The following is a 23,681-nucleotide window of genomic DNA, read 5'->3' as shown; positions in this document are numbered from 1 at the left end:
GTGTAAATCACCTGGTAGCAGAGGCACATATTAATGACCCTTTATGAACCCTGGGGGTAAAAATCGCATGGTGTCAGATCATGTGTGAATGTGGACACCTTGCAGCCTGTCCAGCGGTCAGGTGCAGTGTCATTTAACCAATCGTATACTGAGTTATGCGGTGCATCATCCTGCTGCCAAATGAATTTCTGTGATTCACCTTCTTCCAGTGAAGGAAAAAGCCATGGTTCTACCATAAGACGAAAAGAATCACCAGTTACAATTGTGTCACCGAAAAAGACATGCCCATAAACATTCTGCCAGGATATGGCACAAAAAAATTAAGTTTAGGAGAGTCTATTTGCAATTGTACCACCTTGTGGGAATTTGCTGAGGCTCAGATTCGCACATTATGTGTGTTCACATTTCCACTTAGGTGAAATGTTCATTCATCACTGAATGTGACATGATCAAGAAAATCTTCATTGTCATGCAGCAATATTTCATTTGCAAAGCTGGTATGTAAAGCATAGTTGTAGGCTTTAGAGCTTGTAACAGCTGCAAAAGATAAGGACATACGAGGTGCTATCCAAAATTTTGGGGGTTTGGTGCTGCCATCTGTTGAAAACCTTACCTTTGGACTAATGGTCACCATCACCATTGAAGTGGTTCCCATCCGCACGTACACACTGGTCCCAGCACTTCTTCCACTGGTCAAATGTTTTCTGAAAGTCCTGTTCTTTGAGGGTGTTTATCACTATCAGCGAAGCTTCTTAAATCCTCTCTAGAGTGTCAAACTGATGGCATTTCAACTTGAGTTTCAGTTTTGGGAACAGCGCGAAGTCGCAAGGTGCCAAATCTGGCGAGTATGGTGGGTTGGGTACAACCGCCATTATGTTTTTTGCCAAAAAGGTTCTGGTGAGCAAGGACGTGTGACAGGGCATGTTGTTGTGATGCAGCAGCCAGTTCCCTTGACGCCAAAGTTTGGGTCATTGTTGCCGTATGTTTTCACAGAGCCATCGCAAAATGTCACAGTAGCACGCAGAATTCATTGTTTGGTCGGGTGGGACGAATTCTTTGTGAACAATTCCCTTAATATAAAAAAAAATGATGATCATGCCCTTCACTTTGCTCGCTTTTTTGGGTCTTGGAGAGCCTGGCTCCTCCACTGGGATGATTGTTTCTTTGTGTCTGGGTCATAACTGTAAATCCAGCTCTCATCACCAGTGATAACTCGTGACAAGAAGGTTGGATCATCAGATGCAGTCTGACGAATTTGATACATACGCACTGTTCTGTTTGCAAATCCATTGTAAAATCACCATACACCAAACACAGAGTATTATGGAAATCATTGTGGACACACAACATGTCCTCCCAGCTGAATGACACTCCGCACACTGACTCATCAAATATGCAGCTCTCGCCACCTAGTGGTGCAAAGATCTACTACTCCTACTTTCCAGATGGCAGCACCAGTCCCGAAAATTTTGGATTCCACCTTGTAGTAGTAAGAAGTCTCCATACAGATGTCACTGGAACTGCTAATTCATGACTAGCTTTCCGAAATGATTTCTTGGGGCTATGTGTGAAAGACTCTCACTCGTTCAACACATTCTTCAGTCACTCTCGGTTGTTCCATACTCTCCCTTCGTGTACAGCTACACAAACAAAACTGTCTGAGTTGCTCTTTCATTTGATGTATTATTTATAACTGTAAGTTGAACGTAATAAGTACTACAAAGCCTTAAAACCTGTATATTCATTTTGAAACACTCTTCACTCGTTTCATCACCATAACATTCATGCATTTCATGTCAATGAAATTATAATTGTCCTTCCTTTTTAATCTTACCCATCCTACTTCTCTCTCCAACTCAAAGAAGGAACTATTAGTTCCACAGGCTTGATAATGTTTCACTTTTACTTGTATATGCATCTATAGCTACAACTACACATTCCATATAGTTCCAAAAACTTGATAATGTTTCACTTTCACTTTTACATGGGTCTATTGGTACTACTACACATTTCATCTCCTGAAACAATTTTGCCTCAAATTTTTCTTGGATGTTCACACAAATGAAGTTATTCTCACCTGGGTCCTGAAGACACCTACAAGTCATAAAGTCAAAATGTTGTGGCAAATCAACAATTATATCTTGGTGACCATTCAAGCATAACATATTCTGTAGCTTTGTCTGAAAATCTTCAATGAATATGATTAACACAGAGGTAGGTTGATGTTTTATTTTTAAGGTAAATACTGTGACACACTAAAAACAAATAATTGTGTATGCATCAAAACAAGAAAGATCATGGTGTAGAAATAACAGAAAAGGGGCAGTGGGATGAGCTTACAGGCTTCCATCTTCTGATCCGCTCATATTTCTGGAGATGGAAAGAGAGAGAAAGACTCAAGTTTGAAATGTTCTTCTGTATTAAAAACAACTGCTAAATATTCAGTGAGCTTCACCTATGAAGTAACTTTTATATAGCAAATAAATCTTCACTGCATCAATAATAAAATGAACTGCAGTTTTTATTTCAATCATAAAATATTCATTACAATAGATTTAATAAATTATTTCAATTTCTTTTCATGTACATTTTGGGCCTTCTTCCTAAAGGGGCAATAATACACCCGATGCCTTGAAAGTTCGATAGTGCGTCTGAAATTTTCTTGGCAATCCACACACGAAAATGGCTTATATGGCGTATGTTTCTCCTTGAAATGAAGAAATATGTTACTCTTAAACTTGAATGCTCCATCACAAAAAATACAAACAAATGGCTTTGCAAATTCAGAAACAGCTGTAACATTTGACAACTGAACTCCACAGTTAACTTTTGTTCCCAATCCAAGCTCGACTGGGATCTGAGCTGTCAAAACTTCAGGTTGATGAGAAGAAAGAACATGACCTCTTAAGTTCACATCATTCATAAATAAATGACCACAATAACAACAATTGTATGATGTGCTCCCCTCAACACACAATGCAATTCCTATCCGTAATCTTTCACCTGGAATCAACATTCCATGAAGTTCATCATATACTGCTTCAGGTTGTTCTGCACTTAGTTCATCTTCAGGCAATACATTATGAGAATCTTGAAGATGTGTTTTGCTTGATTCATTGGAAAGATTTGATCCAGTCTGTGTTGTTTTCCAAGAAGTATTTTCTATGTTATTGTTGTAAGGCTGTATTATGTGATCCGTTTCTCTTTGTATTACATGGCTATTTCCTGGAATCTCTGACAAGTGAGTAGTATTTTGTAGGAAGGCATCAACTGCACTCTGAGGCCAATGAAAACTGGAACCCACTTTATTTTTCTTTCCATTTCCCTGTAATTAAGTATATAGCATTACTGTTATAGACACCAAAAATACAAATACCATCTCTACCAGTTTTCAGTTACCTGGTTATAATTTCAAAACATCTTCAGCCTAAAAAAATCACAAACACAACATTGGTATATGAAGGGCTTATTTCAATAGTGGTACAAGTCCATTTTTATTCATATTGAGATAAAGAGTCCTGAAGTTAAATGAGCGCTGAAAAATCTACAGTTGAGATACTAGAAATATTCAAGCATATGGCTTCTTGCTAGAGATGAACCTTTCTTTCTGTTTGTTTGGATCATTAATTTCAGAAAAATGGAGGTAATGGACTTGTACCACTATTGAAATAAGCCCTTCATATATTCACATAAGAAAACAGGCACAGCAGACAAAGATTGCAATTGTTTCAATAAAATAATCATAAAAAATAATGTCTATGGCCAATGTATAATGGGTGTGTCAACATAACCTAAACACAACTAAGTCATAAAACATTGTGTCAGAGATGTGGATGACTGTGAAATGGGAAGAGAGGAATGAAAGTGTTCTTGCAAATGGAAAATGGGTTAATCTTATTAGTATCACAGATGATATATGAGAATTCACATGGACAATAAAGATGTAATATTGAAGGTTTTAGCGAACATAAAGGGCACTAGGCACACATGTCAAAGGAAAACTATACTTAACAATAACTGTTACATAAACAATGGAAGCTATATTAATAGTATCTAAATTCACATGAGAAAAACATAAAACTACAAGGAGACACAAATGCTGACCAGAGGCGTAATGCTAAGTGTTGCAACTGACACATATAAAAGCACAAACAATTATACTAGATTTTGGAACTGTCCGTTCCTTTTTCGGGGAGGTAAGAGAGAGATGTTGCAGGAGGTTATAAAGGAAGGAAATGTCACTCAGACACCAGGTTGGGAGTACCCACTTGTTGACAGGCCAAAAGAAGAGAAAGATAAGGGGAGGCATCAAAGAGAGTGTAATCCCAAAGATAGTAAACTGGTAAGCAATGTGACAGTTTCAGTCATAAGATGATAGGACAGTGCGAAATGTAAACACACTGAATAAGAGAATGAAAAATGGGAAGTAAAATGAACATTGCAATTCATAACTAAGAGGGAAGTGGAAAAATGAATGTGGAGAAACCAAAAAAGGAGATGAAAAGGGAAACATAAAGATAAGCAAGTAAAAAGTGACACAGTGCCTTTAATATATAACATGGGTGAGAGAGGGTGCTAATAACTTATCCTTGCAGGGTAACGTATGGAAGCATTCAAAGCCCGAGTGGCTGTGATCCTCACTCTATTTGCAAGTGGAACAGGAAAGCCTTGCATAGTATGTAATCAGATGTAGTTGGGTGATACTGGATCACATGGAATGGAGGGATAAGGGGGTAGAGGGAAGGGGGCGGGGGGAGTAGCTTCTGAGTTTTTTTTGGAAGTAGGAGCTGTACCTGTTGAAAAACAAGGGCATGGCCTGGGGGTTGGGGGGGAGGGGGGCGGGAGGGAGCAGGGTATTCAGAGGGAATATCTGCCTGGAGGTCCTTCCCTGATCCTAGGCCATCTATTCTTTCCAGATGTCTAATCCCCCAGTCTCACACCTAAAATCAACTAGTGACCAATTCAAAGACCTGTTCTCCATAACCTCAACTGCAAAAACCACTTGACTACAGAATCTCAATCCACAATCAAAAGACTGAGCATCAAACTCTCCCAGGGACTGTTTCAATCTGAATCTCAAAGTGATCCTCCTGCTCTCCGCCAAAATCACCCTCTATTGGCATACCACAAATTCTGTTCATTGAGCATCATCTATTAATTCTTCCTGAAAAGTATCACCTAAACCTGAACTCATACTCATTCTGAGTTGCAACTTAATCACAACTTGAAAGCAGACCATTCTATTATCATCTTACCTGAAAAGATTATTACTATGGCAGCTGACCATGGTGAGTACATGGCAAAGGGGATTTGTCAGCTCTTAGACACCCCAGTGTTCAAAACTGTTCCCAATGTTCCAATTCTGTGCATCCAGAATGAACTGCAGATAATCCTAAAAAGCTTATGCCTCTGACAAGGGCTCGCAACTTACTCCATGGAACAGCTTACCCCTCCAGACCAATACACCTCTAACTTCTACCTACTTCACAAAATGCACAATAAGAATCACCCCTGTCAAACAAGTGTAGTAGGCTTCAAAACCATTCCTGAATGCATCTAAGTCCTGGTACAGAACATCTCCAGCCCATCACACAGAACCTCCCAGCCTACATAAAAGATAGAAACCTCTTCCTGGAACATCTCTCTCATCTGGCGTGCTCCATGTCACTACTGAAGTGATCACACTTCACATCACCATCCCATATACACACTGTCTCTCACTCCTAGAACACAACGTCTCTTAATGCCTTAAAACATTATTTATTTGATCTTACTCAATTTCATCCTTACCTGCAACTTCTTCACATTTCAGGAACAGACATAAGAGAAAATCAGGAGGACTAATATGGAAACCAGGATGACACTGTCCTACGGGACCACTTCCATATCAAACTCTTCCTCCCTGCAGCCTAGGCATTAATCTATTAATCTCCACCAATGAATCCCTCAATATACAAGGGCTGTTCAAAAAGTATCTGACCTTACTTTTTATTGTTGAAACAACAATAGTATGGAGGCATGTGTGCTCTCTATGTTTGTAGGTGCACGTAGTGTGCATGCCTGATTTTTTTTTTTTTTTTTTTTTTTTTTTTTTTTTTTTTTTTTTTTTTTTTTCCACAGCTGTGGAAACAACCAATCACTGGCTAACCAATTTTGTTTTAAGCTTGGAGATTCTCAAGTTTCAACAATCCACAAGATTTGACAAGTGTTTGGGGACAAAGTAATGGGTTCCACAAGGGTAAAGGAGAAGCACAACTGCTTCAAAGATGGCCACTAATCAGTGAAGAGTTAAGCACATTCAGGTAGGCCCTCTGCATCTGCAAATGATGATGTTATTGATCACGTAAGACCCTGGCGATACAGGATAGATAAAGCATTATCAGAGTTCTTTCAGACCAGGTTAAAATTAGTATTGGATTCATTCATTCTGTTTTAAGGAAACATTTGGACCTCAGGAGGATCTCAAACAAAATTGTGCCACAGTTGCTAATAACTGAGCAGAAGCAACTTCATTCAGTTATCACACAGGTCATGCTGGATACTGTGAACAGTAATACCAACTTTCTTAAAATAACGATTGCTGATGATGAGTTCTGGGGTTTATGGGTAAGACCCAGAAACAAAGTTCCAATCATCAGAATGGAAGCATCCATTGTTCACATGACCCAAAAAAGCGAGGCAGGTCAGCAGCAATGTGAAAGACATGCTAACCAACTTTTTTTTACTCCAATGGCATTCTCCATCACAAGTACACCTTAGAAGGTACTAACATCAATAATGAGTACTATAAAGAGGTTCTGCTTCACCTTGGTTAAGCAGTGATATGCAGTCAGCCAGACCTGTGGTTAGCGAGCAGTTGGCACCTTCTCTACGATAACACACCTGCTCACAGTTATCAATTAATTCAGAGTTTTCTGGCCAAACACAAAATGGCTGTGGTTTGTCAGATTCCCTATTCCCCTAACCAAGCACCAAGTGACTTCTGGCTTTTCCCTACACTGGAAAAGGCTCTAAAAGAGAGCAGATTTCAGAACAGAGAAGACAGTATGCAGAATTCAACAAAGCAGTTGTGCACCATACCAAAAGGGACCTTGTAGCAAAGCTTCCAGTAGTTGCATCAGTGTTGGATGAGTTGTGTAGAAGCTGCGGAGGACTACTTTGAAGGTGGCTAGTGTTATGCAATTGTATCTGAATACAGATTGATTTTACAAATAAATGTCAGATACTTTTTGAACAGCCCTCGTATACATACACCATACATCTTGTCCACAACCAGGATCTTTCAAGCGGTCTCCTCTTTCTACCTCAGCAAAAACCAGCCAACAGGTGGTGATGGTCTGCAACACATCAATGACACCACTTGAGAATCAATAAAATGAGGGAGTGAGTCAGATGTGCCAGAAGTTTTACTATTAAAATGGAGAATCTACTACTCCGACCGTACTATCCTATCACCATAAGAAGGGTATCTGAATGGGTAAATGTCCCCTGACAAGTATCATTGTGAAGAAAATCGTCATGAAGTTCAAAGCCATAGGTTGTTTAGATGATTGGCCCCATAATGGGTGACGAGACACAAGTGCTACTGCTGCTCGGGCAGTTTAGGAAGAAATGGAGACTTTAGCGGGTTCATCTCCACTTGGTAAAGTCAGTGCTCACGAAGTCATACATTGTGCCAGCACTGCACGCACTACTATTAGGAGAGCACTAAGACATACCCTCCAATTCTATCTGTACAAAATCCAGCATCATCATGAACTGTTAGCCACCAGTTTTGTGACACAGAGAGCATTTCCAGGGTGGGCACTTCAAAAAATGGACGAAGATGACAACTGGTTGTCTAACATATTGTGGGCCAATGAAGCCCATTTCACACTCCAAGGGTCTGTCAACAATACCCACAAGTGCAGAATTTAGGCTACTCAAAATCCTAGAATTGTCATGAAAAATCCATTGCATGACGAGAAACTCACAGTGTGGTTTGGATTTGCCACATGAATTGGACCCTTTTTCTTTGAGGAAATGTGGGGTGCTGCATTTCAAACTGTCAGCATGACGGGTGCAAGATACACTGATATGTTACAGAATAGCATCATCCCTAGCCTGGCTGATACACACCTGCTGGAAGGTGCAACTTTCATGCACGAAGGTGCTCCTCCCCATATTGCTACTCGTGTGAAAGACCTCTCGCACACATCATTTGGTAAGGATATTGTGCTAAGCTACCACTTCCATTATGCTTGGCCTCCCAGGTCCCCAGACCTCAATCCATGTGATTATTGGTTGTGGGGTTACCTAAATCTGAAAGTCTACCGTGCCTGACCGACCTCATTAGGGCATCCAACAGCAATTTCTCACCATACCTACTGACATGCTGTACAGTGCTGCCCACAACATTGTCCCTTGACTACAAGTATTTTTGATGAATGATGGCTGACATGTTGAGCATTTGTTATAAAGAACATTATCTTTGATAAAAATCAGTTGTTATGCTAATTATTAAATTTGTATCTAATGAAGTGCCATCTGTTGGTTATTTTCAGATTTTTTTTTTTTTTAATAAACCCTGTGTCATTTCAAGCATTTGTGTCAGTTTTTGCCTCTCTACCTACACTATTTAATGATGTGTTGAATTTTGAAATGTTATGGACTTTTGGGTCACCCTGTACTTAGGTCTAATACTTTTGTAAAAATTGTCAGCAATATTTTCACTTCAGAGTTGAATGGAAAGAATACTCATATTAACATGGCGACTGTATTTAGGCATAACCAACTGAAAATTTTAAAGTCTCATCCATAATTAGGGAAACACACATACAAACACACAAACAAGTGTAAAAATTTAAATTAGCCACATTTAATGAACACAGCACGTTAGTACACTTCCATTAAAGAATGAAAAATTCATAACTCGAATTAGTTATGAGGGCTGTTTCAAATGTAATGCCTCAACATATCTTGTATCAACCTTCAATGTGTACACCATGTGCCAGTTGTATAGAGCAGTTCAAACCTTCCCATTAATTTCTGGTAAGTTCATTTTATGAGACCATCAGGGGCAGTGGCATTAGTTGATGTCAGTTTCTGAGAGTACAAGTCATCTCTACAGTTAGAAACTCCTATTCTCAAATTCCAGTTTCTTCTTCATTCCACAAGAAAAATTACTTGGAATAGTCTTTGAAATGGAGATATGATGTTGAGTTTCTGACAAATTTGTACAAAATGACACCCACAGACAATTTCACAGATGTCCAAAGTTCACACAATGACACATTAACTTTTCGAAACTGCAGTTGGTCACAATGAAGAGAAATTCAATAAGTTCATCCCTGTCGATCAGCAGATTGTGACCAAAAAGCTTCATGTTGGTGGTAATAAATGAAAGTTCTGTAGAACAAGGTGTTTTTACTGAGACTGTTGAAACTGTGGGTATATGTGGTACATTTTGCCTCTTTTCAGTGAAGTGCAATGAAAAACTGTGAATCTAGACAGTGAAATAAGTATATTCTCTCAAAAGGACTGAGAAAAAGGAGTGCTGTCAATATTCAAATATTAATCAAATATTAAAATATGGATTCATCCCCTGATCTACAAATGAAGAACTACCAGTGAAAATATACACTGACCGATAAAAAAAGTAAAGCACCCAGAAGATACCATCAGATGTCACTGTAACTTCGTACATGCACAAAACATTGGCAGGCAGGTAAATGATTAGAGTTGCAATTATCTGTGACAGGTAGAGTGGCTGTCCGAGAGCATTAGTGTTGTTCATGTTTAGTGTTGTTACCAGGCCTGATAGTGTACATAATGGATGTGAACAGTGTCAGATGTAGAGTGATCGTTGCAAGGAATGGAGATGCCACCTACTTGTGTGAGACAGCATTATCAGAACATAAGACAGTTTGAGAGGGGCCTCGTTGTGTGTCTCCATTTGGCCAGCTAGTCAAATCGTGCAGTATCCAGATTTGTGGAGCATTCGAATGTGACAGTGGCCCTACAATGGGCAGCATGGGAACGTGAAGGCAGGCATACTCATTGTCAAAGTTCCAGTTGACCACATCTGACCACCACAAGGAAGGACATGAACCAAACACATTGTAATCCCTTCATATCTGTCTCTGCCACCTGAAAACAATAGGAGACTCCCTGCAACTTTCCATGTCATCAAAGATCAGAAGCTAGCAGCAGCCAGACCGGAGTGTTACCGCTCCATTTATAGGCTGCCATTAACACAATGCAACAGCTGCATATGCAGTGGTGCTGTGACTCGGAAGTATGGGCTGCTGATTAATGGTGTCACACTGTGCTCAGTGACAAACCTGGATGACAATCTTCAGCGAATAAAGTGGTGACCTGGGAAGAGGTCCCATTCTTCCAACATTTTGGAGTGGCACAGCAATATTACTCCTGACATCAGTGGTGTGGGGAGCCATCGGGTATGATTTCAGGTCGTGCCTGGTGGTGATTGAGGGAACTGTGATACCACAAGGGTGCATCATGGACATCTGGATCCTTACGTGCTATCTCTCACATGACAGTATCACGGTGTCATTTTTGAACAGGATAATGCTCGAGCGCACACGACAAATGTCTCAGTGTGACATTGAGGTACTCCCACGGCCAGTAAGAGCCCCAGGTCTGTCACAACAGAACACTTATGGGATCAACTCAAATGCCAACTCTGCCCCACTGTTGGTAACCAGTATATTAAGGACCAGTTACAACAGTCATGCACCAGGTTGTCCTTGGGGAATATACAACGGTTTTATGACATCTTTCCCAACTGAACAAGTGCAAGCATTCATGCCAGAGGGGATGCAATGTCCTACTGAAAATGAGCTCATATTGCCAAGGTCTTGGTAAATCTGATTCAGTATTGTAACCACTGAAGTAACATTACATACCCTCTCAAACCGAAGAGTATCATTTCATTTCTGCGTTCTTTTCTGATGCAACAGTTTGTTCAATAAATTATACTGATCTGTTGAAAAAGTGTTTTAATTTCTCATCTTATTCACCCACTAACTCCAAGCCTGACCTCTCTGTGCGTAAACATATCTTATGTAATCAATGGGAATGCGCTGTGCGGCCGACGACCTAGGCCGCTACTATTGTCATGCCACCTTGGCCCAAGGGGACATGTGCTGCTAGTCTACAGCATGCATGCAGGATAAGGTCTCTCCTCTGCTCCCAGAATACTCAAAGTCCATTATCAGTCCCTGGTGTCATTCTATTTGTGCACTGCTATATTACTGCGTATCCTGGTAAGACGGCAGTCAGTCAGCAAGATGCCTCGCCATCGCACACATCGTGTTTATTGTTGGTGTCCTACGATCTACAAAACAGTTCTTGACATTGAGACTGATTATAATATGAATGTTAATCGTGCCAAAACAACTGATTTTCTACAAGGACCCTCAGTTTTCCATGGTGGGCGTGTCGGGCAGGATATATTCAAACAAAGCTATGATATAAGTTTGATAAACAAAACAATCGAGGAATGTTATTCAGAGAAAAACATACAACCACTGAAACACTTACACATTACCTACAGTTAAAAAAATTGTTTGAACAATGCTAGGGCCTGATGGATATGCTGTGATGAAATCCACACCTTTCAGTAATGACACATTTTTGAGATTCATTGTCAAGATGTGGAAGAGGAGTTTTTCATAGTCTTAAAGTCTTCCTAGACTTCAGTCTTCATCCTGGTGGAGTATGGTGATGAAGTGGTTGTAACTCATTTGTAATTAAAATTGATGAATTTGTTTGGTTCATTAATCAGAATGATGAGGTAATTTATTTACTTGAGTCAGAAACATACACACATGATTCAATAAATTTACAAGATCAAGACAGGAAATAGAATGAATTTACACACACACACACTCAGATATATATATACACGATTGAAATCAAGAAGTCTTTGCCCAAAAGTGAGCAACTTCTACAGTATTTTTTTGTGCCTTGAGCAACTCCTCATTGCAAGAACCGAGGCAAAATGTTTTGTTGTCTATACTTCTCCACATTCACAAAGTGTTGGCCCTTTAAAGTATCCCCATTTCATTAGGTTGTCCTTAGGTTTGCCAATGCCCCCTTGTAAACTGTTTAGTGATCTCCATGTGATCCAGTCTAAGTAGTGTCTAACTGGTAATCATACTGCTGGCTTTACCCTTTCTTGCAGATGACTTATTTTGGCGGCCCACAGTTTTTCTCTCACTTCCTTGGCTGATGTATATAGTGCAGATATTGACTTCAGCCTAGATCTTGGAGTAGTATGTGCATGCAGTGTGTGTAACTCATGTTTTTTTACTTTCTTCCTTTTGGCACTTGTGGCTACTTTCCAACATATGTCAGAACAAGATATGCCTGCCATGCAGCACAATTTATCAAGGATGGTGAAGGAAATTGGCATGCCCTTTCAAAGGAATCATACCGACATTTGCCTTAAGCAATTAAGGGAACTCATGGGAAACCTAAATACAGATGGCCAGACATGGGTTTGAACCATCATCCTCCAGTATGCGAGTCCAATGTGCCAACTGCTGCACCAAGGAGTTGGTTCCAGACATCCAATCATCAGTCTTACTGTTTCATTAAGGGCTACATCTACTTCATTCAGAGGGATAGGTTTATGCAACACTGGGCAGGCATATTCACCAGCCGAGAAACAGAGTACCACAGCAGAAGTACAGACCACATTGAGTTGGGCACCACCAACAAGTTTCTGGATGATGTCATCTTGGCCTGACACCTTACATTAGGCATTAAGGCAGTTCCACTGGTAAGTGAGCAGTCTAAGGCAATTCCATGGTATTTGGGTGTAAAAACAATGCTCCAGCTTGATTCCTTCCCAAATGATTTTCAGTTTTCTTCTTGCCTGTCTATTTCTTAAGTGCATAGCACAGACTTGAATTTTGAATAGGTTTTTCATCAGGTGGTTCTTGTTATAGCACCTGTTCTGCTTCTTCAAAGTCATCTGTCTACACTGTCAAAGCACAGTCATCAACACCTATGAAACTCTTGCATGAATTAAGCCTTGGTTGGTCATTTTTGTAAAATTTGAAGAGCAAAGGCAACAGTGCACTCCCTTGTGGTAGACCATTTCTTTGTTTCTTCCAGCAGTTATATCTTTTTTGGGATTCAACACAGAATCTTTTATTTTGCTGTATGGCCACAGTTATTCTAGTGAAACCATAGTCCTGGGTCAGTGCGTATCTCTTCTGAGGCATTATGTGATACTGGACATGTCATAAACAGACCAAAGTTTGATAAATGCCATTCTGGTGATCTTCCTCCTTTCAAATACATCTTTTACGTGCTGCATTGATGAACTGCCTGTGCTGTACAATTTCTTTGTGGTCTGAAACTGGCCTGTTCAGCTGTAAATGAGCTATCAATCTTCAGTGACAGATGGTTCAAAAGCATCCTTTCAAATATCTTATAAATACAGCATAATAATCAGATAGGCTATAAGCTCTGAGGCTCAGAAGGCTCATTTTCTGTTTTCTAGATAGTACTTATCACGATTTTCCCTCCACATTTTTGGAATATTGCTCTGTTTTTAGTAGTTACTGTATAATTCCACAAGCCATTTCAGTGTTGTTGGTCCAAATTTCTTTATCTGCTCTATTCGTTTGTCATCCAAGCCACATGCCTTGTTGTTCTTATATTGCTGTATAGCTTTTTCCACCTCTTTTCACTAAATGGAGTTGGCAGTGCATTCATTTCTAGGTGTTCTTGCCTCTGGATCTTACGTCCTTTGCCTCATTTTTCTGTTTTGCCAGTTTTAAGAAGTTGTGTGGCTATTTCACTTGGGGAAATGTTTGGGTCAGTTTTCTTTTAGGTTTGCTCATTACTCAGGCGACACAGAAGATTCCACGTGATTTGAATACTTTTGGTCATGTCTAGTTCTTCTAGCATTTCCATCCAGAATTTCTCTTACCTTATGTAAAGATCAAATAAGTTTTAAGGTAACATGTGATGTTTGCTCCTTAAAAGGATTTTCTTCAAAGAGTTCACGTATTCTTCCAACAGATGGGTGTTTTCTTTACTAAGACCAACAATGAGTTGGTACGGCATTCACAGGGGAAGGATTTGAGAGATGACTCCCGAATGGCTGCTACAAAGTCTTCATATGCTCCATGACAAGGATTTATTTTCAACACTAGGTTTTCTAGTGTCTCTGAGAACACATTCAAGTTTGCTTTCTTGAAACTGTATTTTCTTCTGAATGGAACTGCCTGGGTTCTTATAACTCCAGTGATCTGACATATGGTCTCCTACGTCTACGTTGGGTCCTTGGAATTGGAGGAACTATGCATTTGAAATATTGTGAAGCTGTTTCTTCACTGATAAAAATCATATCAGGATTGTATCCTCACTTTCAGTGTCCTCTGTTGCAAGATGATCGTAGTTTTCTATTGTGAATTAAGTTTCAGTTACTGGATTCAGCCAATTACTGCTTCATCATTCTCATCATCCTCCTCAAATCCCCAGAACATAAAGTGGCTATTAAAAATCTCCTAGAATGAACTATATACACTCCTGGAAATTGAAATAAGAACACCGTGAATTCATTGTCCCAGGAAGGGGAAACTTTATTGACACATTCCTGGGGTCAGATACATCACATGATCACACTGACAGAACCACAGGCACATAGACACAGGCAACACAGCATGCACAATGTCGGCACTAGTACAGTGTATATCCACCTTTCGCAGCAATGCAGGCTGCTATTCTCCCATGGAGACGATCGTAGAGATGCTGGATGTAGTCCTGTGGAACGGCTTGCCATGCCATTTCCACCTAGCGTCTCAGTTGGACCAGCGTTCGTGCTGGACGTGCAGACCGCGTGAGACGACGCTTCATCCAGTCCCAAACATGCTCAATGGGGGACAGATCCGGAGATCTTGCTGGCCAGGGTAGTTGACTTACACCTTCTAGAGCACGTTGGGTGGCACGGGATACATGCGGACGTGCATTGTCCTGTTGGAACAGCAAGTTCCCTTGCCGGTCTAGGAATGGTAGAACGATGGGTTTGATGACGGTTTGGATGTACCGTGCACTATTCAGTGTCCCCTCGACGATCACCAGTGGTGTACGGCCAGTGTAGGAGATCGCTCCCCACACCATGATGCCAGGTGTTGGCCCTGTGTGCCTCGGTCGTATGCAATCCTGATTGTGGCGCTCACCTGCACGGCGCCAAACACGCATACGACCATCATTGGCACCAAGGCAGAAGCGACTCTCATCGCTGAAGACGACACGTCTCCATTCGTCTCTCCATTCACGCCTGTCGCGACACCACTGGAGGCGGGCTGCACGATGTTGGAGCGTGAGCAGAAGATGGCCTAACGGTGTGCGGGACCGTAGCCCAGCTTCATGGAGATGGTTGCGAATGGTCCTCACTGATACCCCAGGAGCAACAGTGTCCCTAATTTGCTGGGAAGTGGCGGTGCGGTCCCCTACGGCACTGCGTAGGATCCTACGGTCTTGGCGTGCATCCGTGCGTCGCTGCGGTCCGGTCCCAGGTCGACGGGCACGTGCACCTTCTGCCGACCACTGGCGACAACATCGATGTACTGTGGAGACCTCACGCCCCACGTGTTGAGCAATTCGGCGGTACGTCCACCCGGCCTCCCGCATGCCCACTATACGCCCTCGCTCAAAGTCCGTCAACTGCACATACGGTTCACGTCCACGCTGTCGCGGCATGCTACCAGTGTTAAAGACTGCGATGGAGCTCCGTATGCCACGGCAAACTGGCTGACACTGACGGCGGCGGTGCACAAATGCTGCGCAGCTAGCGCCATTCGACGGCCAACACCGCGGTTTCTGGTGTGTCCGCTGTGCCGTGCGTGTGATCATTGCTTGTACAGCCCTCTCGCAGTGTCCGGAGCAAGTATGGTGGGTCTGACACACCGGTGTCAATGTGTTCTTTTTTCCATTTCCAGGAGTGTATTTTGGTTGTGATTATTAGTTGGTTTGTTAAGGTGCACTGGGTGGTTTGTCCTCCGTTTACATCTAGTGTAATTCACATGGTCAAATGTTGCATCATTTTTCAAAGTTATAAGAATGTAGGCTTCCGCAGCCGCTGGGTATTATGCCGCGTCATTGCTAAAAACTAACAACAATATTAAACTAAAACTGACATTTCGGCCGAATTGCAAAGGCCTTCCTCAGGGCCCTGAGGAAGGCCGTTTCAATTCAGCCGAAATGTCAGTTTTAGTTTATTATTGTTGTTAGTTTTTAGCAATGACGCGGCATAATACCCAGAAGAATTTTAATCACTATTTTTCAAAGTGTTTGTGCTTCATGTAACTGAGAAGGAACCCTCTAACCAACTTAGTATTTACTAAATGGATGTGGGAAACTGCTAAAAATCCACATCCCAGCTAGCTGGGACACCAGCTCCCATTATTAATCCATGAGGCAGATTCGATCCAGGGCCAACGCACCTAACAGTGTTCGGGATGTGGGTGCCTTAACACACTCAGCTATCCAGGTGAGTATGATTAAATTAATTACAGTTTGTAACGAAGGAAGAAAGACTGACTAGAGTCTGATGTTCCATCAATACTACAATGAATTCATTGAAATGGAAATCGTTAGATTGGACCACCAGCTGCTCTGGAATGAGAGCTGTAACTGTGTTACATCACTTGGCAGTTTGTACAGAAGCATATCAGTAATAAGTTTATAATTGATGGGATCAGATTTTTCGCACTCACATGCACTGTATCTAAACATAGGTGAGAATTGCAACAAATAAATGTTAATGCAATACATTTTGTATTCTTTGCCCCATCCAGTAAATCCATATACTTAATTATCAACATTTGGACTTTGCCTATCAAAAGGCTTTGATGTACCAAGGGAAAATGGTTTCTAATACATATCACAGTACAAACTATGTGCTATCAACAGAGAGACACAATAAATCAAGGGAACATGGTACTTTTATAACTCAATGAGAGCAGTCTAATTGTGTTTTGTATGTAGAAGAGGCATATCCTCATCTATTTCTGAGCACTAACACTTTCAATTTACAATAATTACAAGATTGTGGTGAAATATTTCTCTAACAAGTTGATTAATTCATGATTAACTATATTTTCGTACAGTGACACAAGTACAACATTTTTTCAGTAATTTGAAATTATGATTCGGAGGCTAAATCAAAAATATTTATTCTGTCAAGCAATGTGGCAGTATAAAGGCCAATTTGTAATGCTACCTGGCATTATACATATGTCGTTTCTGTAGAACTGCCTGCAACTGGTTTATGTTCTTTCTTTCTATCAAGAAGTAGACTGTGGGAAAATGTCATGAAAACGGAAATTACTTTCTAGGATGTAGGAAAGTTAGTTATGGTATACCTCGGGGTTCTGTGTCAGGTGACTTTTATGCCTGACTTTTATAAATACTATAACAAACCACTTGCCAGCAATAAAGCCAATGCTGTTTTCAGATTGTACTAGCCCTTTTATGAAAAGTAACAATGAATGTGATTTACAGCACAAGGTTTTTGTGGCAGCAGAAGCAGCATAGGGATTACTTAACAATGTGACCACACTGACAGCCAGATGATGTCACTAACATGACAAGTATACAAGGGTTCTGATATGACCAATAGCAGATGTCACTAACAATACACAATCATTAGCAAAATAAAATTATTGTGAAATATGGGTGAGTGTGCCACAGATATGATACATAAATTGGGGTAGCAGACATTAAAACAATGGAATTTTTTGCTGCGGAAGGATCTTCTCATGACATTTCAATCAATCACCAACTTTGTCCTCAAAGTGTGAAAATATTTTGTTGGCGGCACCCACATAAGAGAAAAATGATCATCATAATAAAACAAAAGAAATCAGAGCTCACATGGAAAGACTTAAAGTGTTCATTTTTGCTGTGCACTGTTCAAGAGTGGATTGATAGAGAAGGACTTTAAAGGCAGTTTGATGAATTCTCTGCCAAGCAATTAATTGTGAATCACAGACTAATCATGTAGAAGTAGGTGTAGAGCTAAAGATAACTGGGGTTCTCAGTTGGGAATGTTGGGCAGTACACAAGTGTCCGATTTCATCAGTCTGCTTTTACCCACGACATCATCAATACAGCGGAAATGACTACTTCCAGCATATAAAGAACTACAGGCACATGCAAGCAAACACAAACAAAAGTAAAAATGACACAATAACATCTCACTCCAAAAATAAACTGAAACAAATGGGACAACTGCGAAAAATTGGGGGTTTAGGACTGGGACAAGCTAAATATACAACAATAAAAAAACAATGCACCACCCCAAAACAAATAATATAAAAGAAATTTTAATTACAGCATTCCGCTACACCAACAAAACCACACAAATAGGATGCTTCCCTTGACCTATACAGCTAACCACAACTACCGACACCAAAAAACAAACACCTACAAAGCCTAAAAGTGGCATCGGACATTTCCCTTGATCTATATAGCAGCTATCGATACCAAAAAACCAACATCTACAACTCGGAAAAGTAGAACCAAAATCCTCAACTCAAAAACCCAAATACCCCATATTCACTATATCAATTAAAACAAAACCGACTTACCATAAATACACAACATACAAAACATCACAATTATTATACAATAGCACCAAAACAAAAGTGACTTATACATGGACGCACTGACAACGCCATGCCACAAACGTGGTACCTAACATACTCAGCAATAAGACTGAACATCTGCAGAAGCAGTATAATAGACATCATATTATTACCAATCTCAGAACATAATGATACACTCGTGAACTTCGCTGTCATACCGATACCTAACGGAAAAAAATAAATTAAAAAAATTAGGTTTCTTTCCACACAACAGACACCAAACTGATCAGACCTAACAAACTAAAAAGAATCTTAATCACTCACTGAAAACACTTCCACAATCCACATTGTCGCACCAACTGCCTAAACTCAAAACCATGTTAGCATGATCACAATCAAAACTCAAATGAACCCAGCACCAAAAGTTAAACTCAGCATGTCTACAGCCACTGCCAAAGGGCACCATCAAATACAACGACACAACACCTACAAACACAACCAGCTCAAAAACTCAGTGTCAAGATGACCTAACATACCACACTATGATGTCAAGGGTCAAAGTAGACAGGTGGAATTGGACACTTCTGTTGGCCCGAATGTTGTTACTAATGCTTACAAACACATTAAAAACTTGAAAAAATCTGACCATAGCGAGTTATACAGGTGCTCATCAGACACATAAACATTAATATGGAATGTACATTAAAAAAAGACTGTCATGAAACATTCATTGGCTTCACCAAATCATAGCCTAACCTACAACACAGATCAGTCTGTCACCACGAACTTTGTTTAGCAAAAACAGTTTTTTGTTGTGATACAGCCATTTGCTTCACCAACTCACAGCAAAACTATCGCGTTTCAACCCAACCTAGGCCTCAGGTTACACTACAGTTCTATCATTGCAAATTCATAAAACAAAGAAAACAACATAAAAGAACAGTATACAATATAATGCACACATTGTTTCCTTTAATGGATCACCATCACCACTAAACCTGCAGAAGAAATTAACAACGTATAATGAGCAAAACGTACGAGCAACATCTAGGCTATCATTGAATCATACAAACAAATATATTACATGTAGGTTACATGTAAAATATGATATCACAATTCAGTAAGTACATGGGTGGCTCAAACTGTGCATAAATGCTGTTTAGAAACATCTGCATGCTGGTAAATGAGGAGAAAATAGTACAGATGAGCTTCAGACTTATAAGAACAAAAGCTAGTTAAGCTATATAATACTAGTAGCATTAAGGGGCTGTAAAATTGGAAGAGGTACCATATTACACTAGGACGTTGTTTATAAACAAAACTTTGCAATAATTATACTGAGAAACTAAGACAACACATCAACGAAAACCAAGGGGCTTAGCAGGAGGAGGAGAAAGGATAAAGGTGGTTAAGTACGTATATACAGATGATCAAGCAGTGTTGGTGAAACAGAGAGAGAACAACAATTTATGATGGTGAGGATCATAAAAGTGGTACAAAATGTATGGAATGGGGATAACTGTACTAGAAACCAAAGCAATGAGAATTAGTAGAGATACAGATTCTGTCAAAATATCATTGGAAGGAAAGACTTTGGAACATGTAAAATCCTTCAGGTACTTAAGAAGTTTACTGACAGAAAATTCAAGCTGTGCGAGGGAAGTAAAAAGCAGAATATCCACATGTAAAAGAGCTTTTAAAATCTGGTTTGTTGACAGCAAAAGTAAATCTGATAGAATTAAGAGAACGATTCGCCAATTTTTTATCTGGTGTGAAGTGTTGTCTGGCAGCAAATCATGGTCAGTCAAGAAGAATGAGGAAAAATACTTAAATAATTTTGAAATGTGGTTTCAGCGAAGAATACTAAGCACAAAATGAAATGGCAGAATTGAGAAGTATCTTCAAGAATAGGATAATATAGGAAATTAGTGGACACAATACGAACGAGGAAAACGTCTTAGCTGAGATGAAGGAAAGACAGCCAGAGGAAGACTTCAAATGCTGGATAACATTAAGAAAGGACAAAGTGACTAGTAGATTATGGAAGAAGTGCACGACAGAAGAAAATGGAGAGATCTAGTCAATACCTGTTGTAAAACAGAAATACCGAAGAAGAAGAAGAAGAAGAGCAAGAAGGACGAGGAGGAGAAGACAACAGAAGCATTCAAAAAACATGTAACACAAAATTCTTAGGAAGTGTTGTTCTGATATTAGAGTATGTGAAACAAAATTTATTTTACTATAGGAAAATGAGAACTGTTGTTAGTAAAAAGTGAACAAGAAATGTAAAATTAGGTGATTTTTTCCCCCGAAATGAACTGACAGCAAATGGTGCAAAATAGCATGTTTTAAGAGTAATTCTGTAAATATTTTTTTAGTTTCCAGCAAGTAGTGAGCAAGTAATGCAGTGGACTTGCAAATGTCATATACAGGGTATTCCAAAACTATTTGTTTAAATTAATACATGACAAAGAGAACATCAAAACAAATACATGTCAATAAGGAACATATGGTCTCTTAAGTCAACCTGCAATGTCAGGGAACTTCAGTTAGCCTACTGTTGTTGATGTAAGATGTGCTCGTGTCACTGACTGGTCCTGATATTCAAATATCTACAGTTTGTACATTTGGGCACACTTGAATTCACAAGGTACTCAACCTTGCGCTCATCAACAGTAATTCAGTGTTAATGTGTGGGCTGGCATTCTTGGTGCTAGGTTCCAGCACAATGGGGCACCTGACCATTTCAGTTTTGCTGTGAGGAATCATCTGAGAGACACCTTTGGCAATCAAAGGATATGGCCCAGCCACCCAGGTCACGTGACCTCATGTTTGGATTTCTTCCTCTGGAGAGGCATATGAAACAACTGGTGTGTGAAACTAATGTGGAAAAAGAAACCTCATCGATAGAGTTGCCATCACTTGCCAGGAACCTTAAAACAGACATGACAATCATTGGTCAGACAATGTACTACATGCACATACACCAATGGTTGCACATTTGAGCAGTTCCTGTGAATGCCACTGTTGTAATTAGCATGCTAAACGATCTTCTGTGTAAATTGTCCATGGCATCAGAAATTGCCAACAGGGATCATACATATCATAACTCAATATACTTATTTTGATGTGCTCTCGTATTAATCTGAATGAATAGTTTCGGAACATCCTACACAGAATGTTTTGTAAATACAACAAGCAGCAGTTTCTGGTAAAAGCATGTGTATTTTGAATTATCTGTGAGATATGTAGAAGAATTATAAATCATGAGATTTATAATATTTTTGTAGCCTACATAATTAAGACACAATTTTTTTCCTATGCTATATTCGCTACATCCTGTGTATTGTATACCTTTTTAGCAGTAACTTCTCTAAGTTCTGTACAAAATAATCAAACGATGATTAACATTTTTATTTTAGCATTCTGTATTAAATAACACGTAAATGTTATGAATTCTGACAATGAATCTCGTCACTTCGACTCTAAATCCCAAGCAACAGGAGTATGTAAGTCAAATTCAAGGGCAAGTTATCCATAATTTCCAGTACCTGAGCGCAGGCATTATGAATAGGTTCTAACGTCAGAAGTTCCTTTTTCTCAGATCCCAATTTCTTCTTCCTCCCAGAAGAACTGCGCGTTTTCTGAGCTGCCTGTCGTTTGCCTCTTGTGCATCCGGCGTCTTCGGCGTTTTGTTTGTCCACATCCATGCATGTTGCACGCTGTATTTCTGTCGATTCAATGCTGCCATGGAAACTAACATACTTCTCACACAGCTGTGCCTTTATGCTATACAACTGAGCTTCAACAATGTCGTATTGATTGACTAACTGAACGCACGGAATACACACTAAAACGGAAGGGTTGGGTTGTGGTATTATCCACTTATCTCCAATTATTGCTCTCAGTTTGTCTTTTACCGGTGTCTCACTCTGGGCTGTGTATGAAGTGTCTAAAGTCAGATCAACGTAATGTGATAACGAATGCGAACCACAAACGAGGCAGTGGGAGCTCTCTCCACTAATATTACTGTAATTCAGTAGCTCCATTTTATATGTTCTAAACCGTATACCAGTTCAAATGGAAATTAGCTGTCATTACTGGAAACTGTAACATCATCATTTACAAATATCTATAATAAATGTAATAAATGTCAACAGTTAGGAATGTTTGTAAACAGAAACGCACATTGTTCGACTATTGACACCAATACACAACCTACATCGATTTATCGCTTGATTCGAGTATCTATTCGACCTATTGCGGTCAGCCGACATAGTAGCAGAGGCTCTAGTCGGTCACATAAGATACGAATGTTGATTCGAGCTTTCTCTTTATCGTTCAAGCAGTCTAACAGAAAAATCGCAACACTCAGTATCCGTATTGTTACTCACAGCGATAACAGCGCACCAAGTCGCCAAAAAGATACGCCTCTGAATACGATATCGGACGAGCGCTAAAGGATTATTTATCTTGATTTGTAACGTAGTTTTTACAATTGGGAGCGTATTATGTGGTGCCATATAAATCGACAATAACAAAAAAATGACGCCATATTTGTCTGTTTTTAGTTTCCTATGGTAGGGTCGATCCAGTACAGTACAGTTTATTTGCAATTCTCTTAGAAAATGCAGATAATTACTGAAAAATGTCATGTTCCTTCAAGAAGAAAAAATAACTAGTAAACACCAGAAGAACTGTCACTTTACAGAAAGTCGTCGTGCATCTACCCAATAACGCGAGGTTGCGCTCGCTAAACTTCCAGTTAAATCAATGATTGTGAAAGGTAGGAAACTTGTATGGAATGTAATACCTATATTATTTAGCGTACCAAGTAAGCCACTGCATCTCGTGCAGAAGGGAAAACTACACAGACGTGATGATAAAACTTCAAAACCAATACAACTGTTTCCCAAGCCAGTGGAAGCCATTTACACAATTGTTGCAACATCTGAACCAAAACAGCAAGAATCTTCAACACATTTGGTTTTGAAGCAAAAATATTCAGGTATTTGAAAGTCGAGTGAAGTGTAAGAATGGGTGTATCATTAGACTCAATACAAAATTTTC

At 39.9% G+C, this 23,681-nt stretch overlaps 1 protein-coding gene across 1 annotated transcript; it reads right to left on the bottom strand.

Moving 5' to 3' along the window:
• Positions 1–2,500: 2,500 nt before the first annotated feature.
• Positions 2,501–22,916, bottom strand: LOC126191193 (zinc finger protein 845-like). The gene is made up of 2 exons (XM_049931987.1): positions 22,163–22,916; positions 2,501–3,325 (listed from the first exon to the last, which is right to left on the bottom strand). Exons 1-2 carry the CDS (start codon positions 22,658–22,660, stop codon positions 2,564–2,566), a joined length of 1,260 nt encoding a protein of 419 aa, XP_049787944.1. The 5' UTR covers positions 22,661–22,916; the 3' UTR covers positions 2,501–2,563.
• Positions 22,917–23,681: the final 765 nt, after the last annotated feature.

Source organism: Schistocerca cancellata, chromosome 6 (genome assembly GCF_023864275.1).
Source record: "Schistocerca cancellata isolate TAMUIC-IGC-003103 chromosome 6, iqSchCanc2.1, whole genome shotgun sequence".
Lineage (NCBI taxonomy): Eukaryota > Metazoa > Arthropoda > Insecta > Orthoptera > Acrididae > Schistocerca > Schistocerca cancellata.
The sequence above is the reverse complement of the archived record's forward strand: the minus strand, read 5'-3'. Positions and strand labels throughout refer to the sequence as shown.

Coding starts and splice junctions, on each gene's coding strand:
- LOC126191193 (XM_049931987.1), bottom strand. CDS start 22,660: ATGGAGCTACTGAATTACAGTAATATTAGTGGAGAGAGCTCCCACTGC. Junction 3,326..22,162: donor TTCATAATGCCTGCGCTCAG/GTACTGGAAATT, acceptor ACTTAATTACAG/GGAAATGGAAAGAAAAATAA.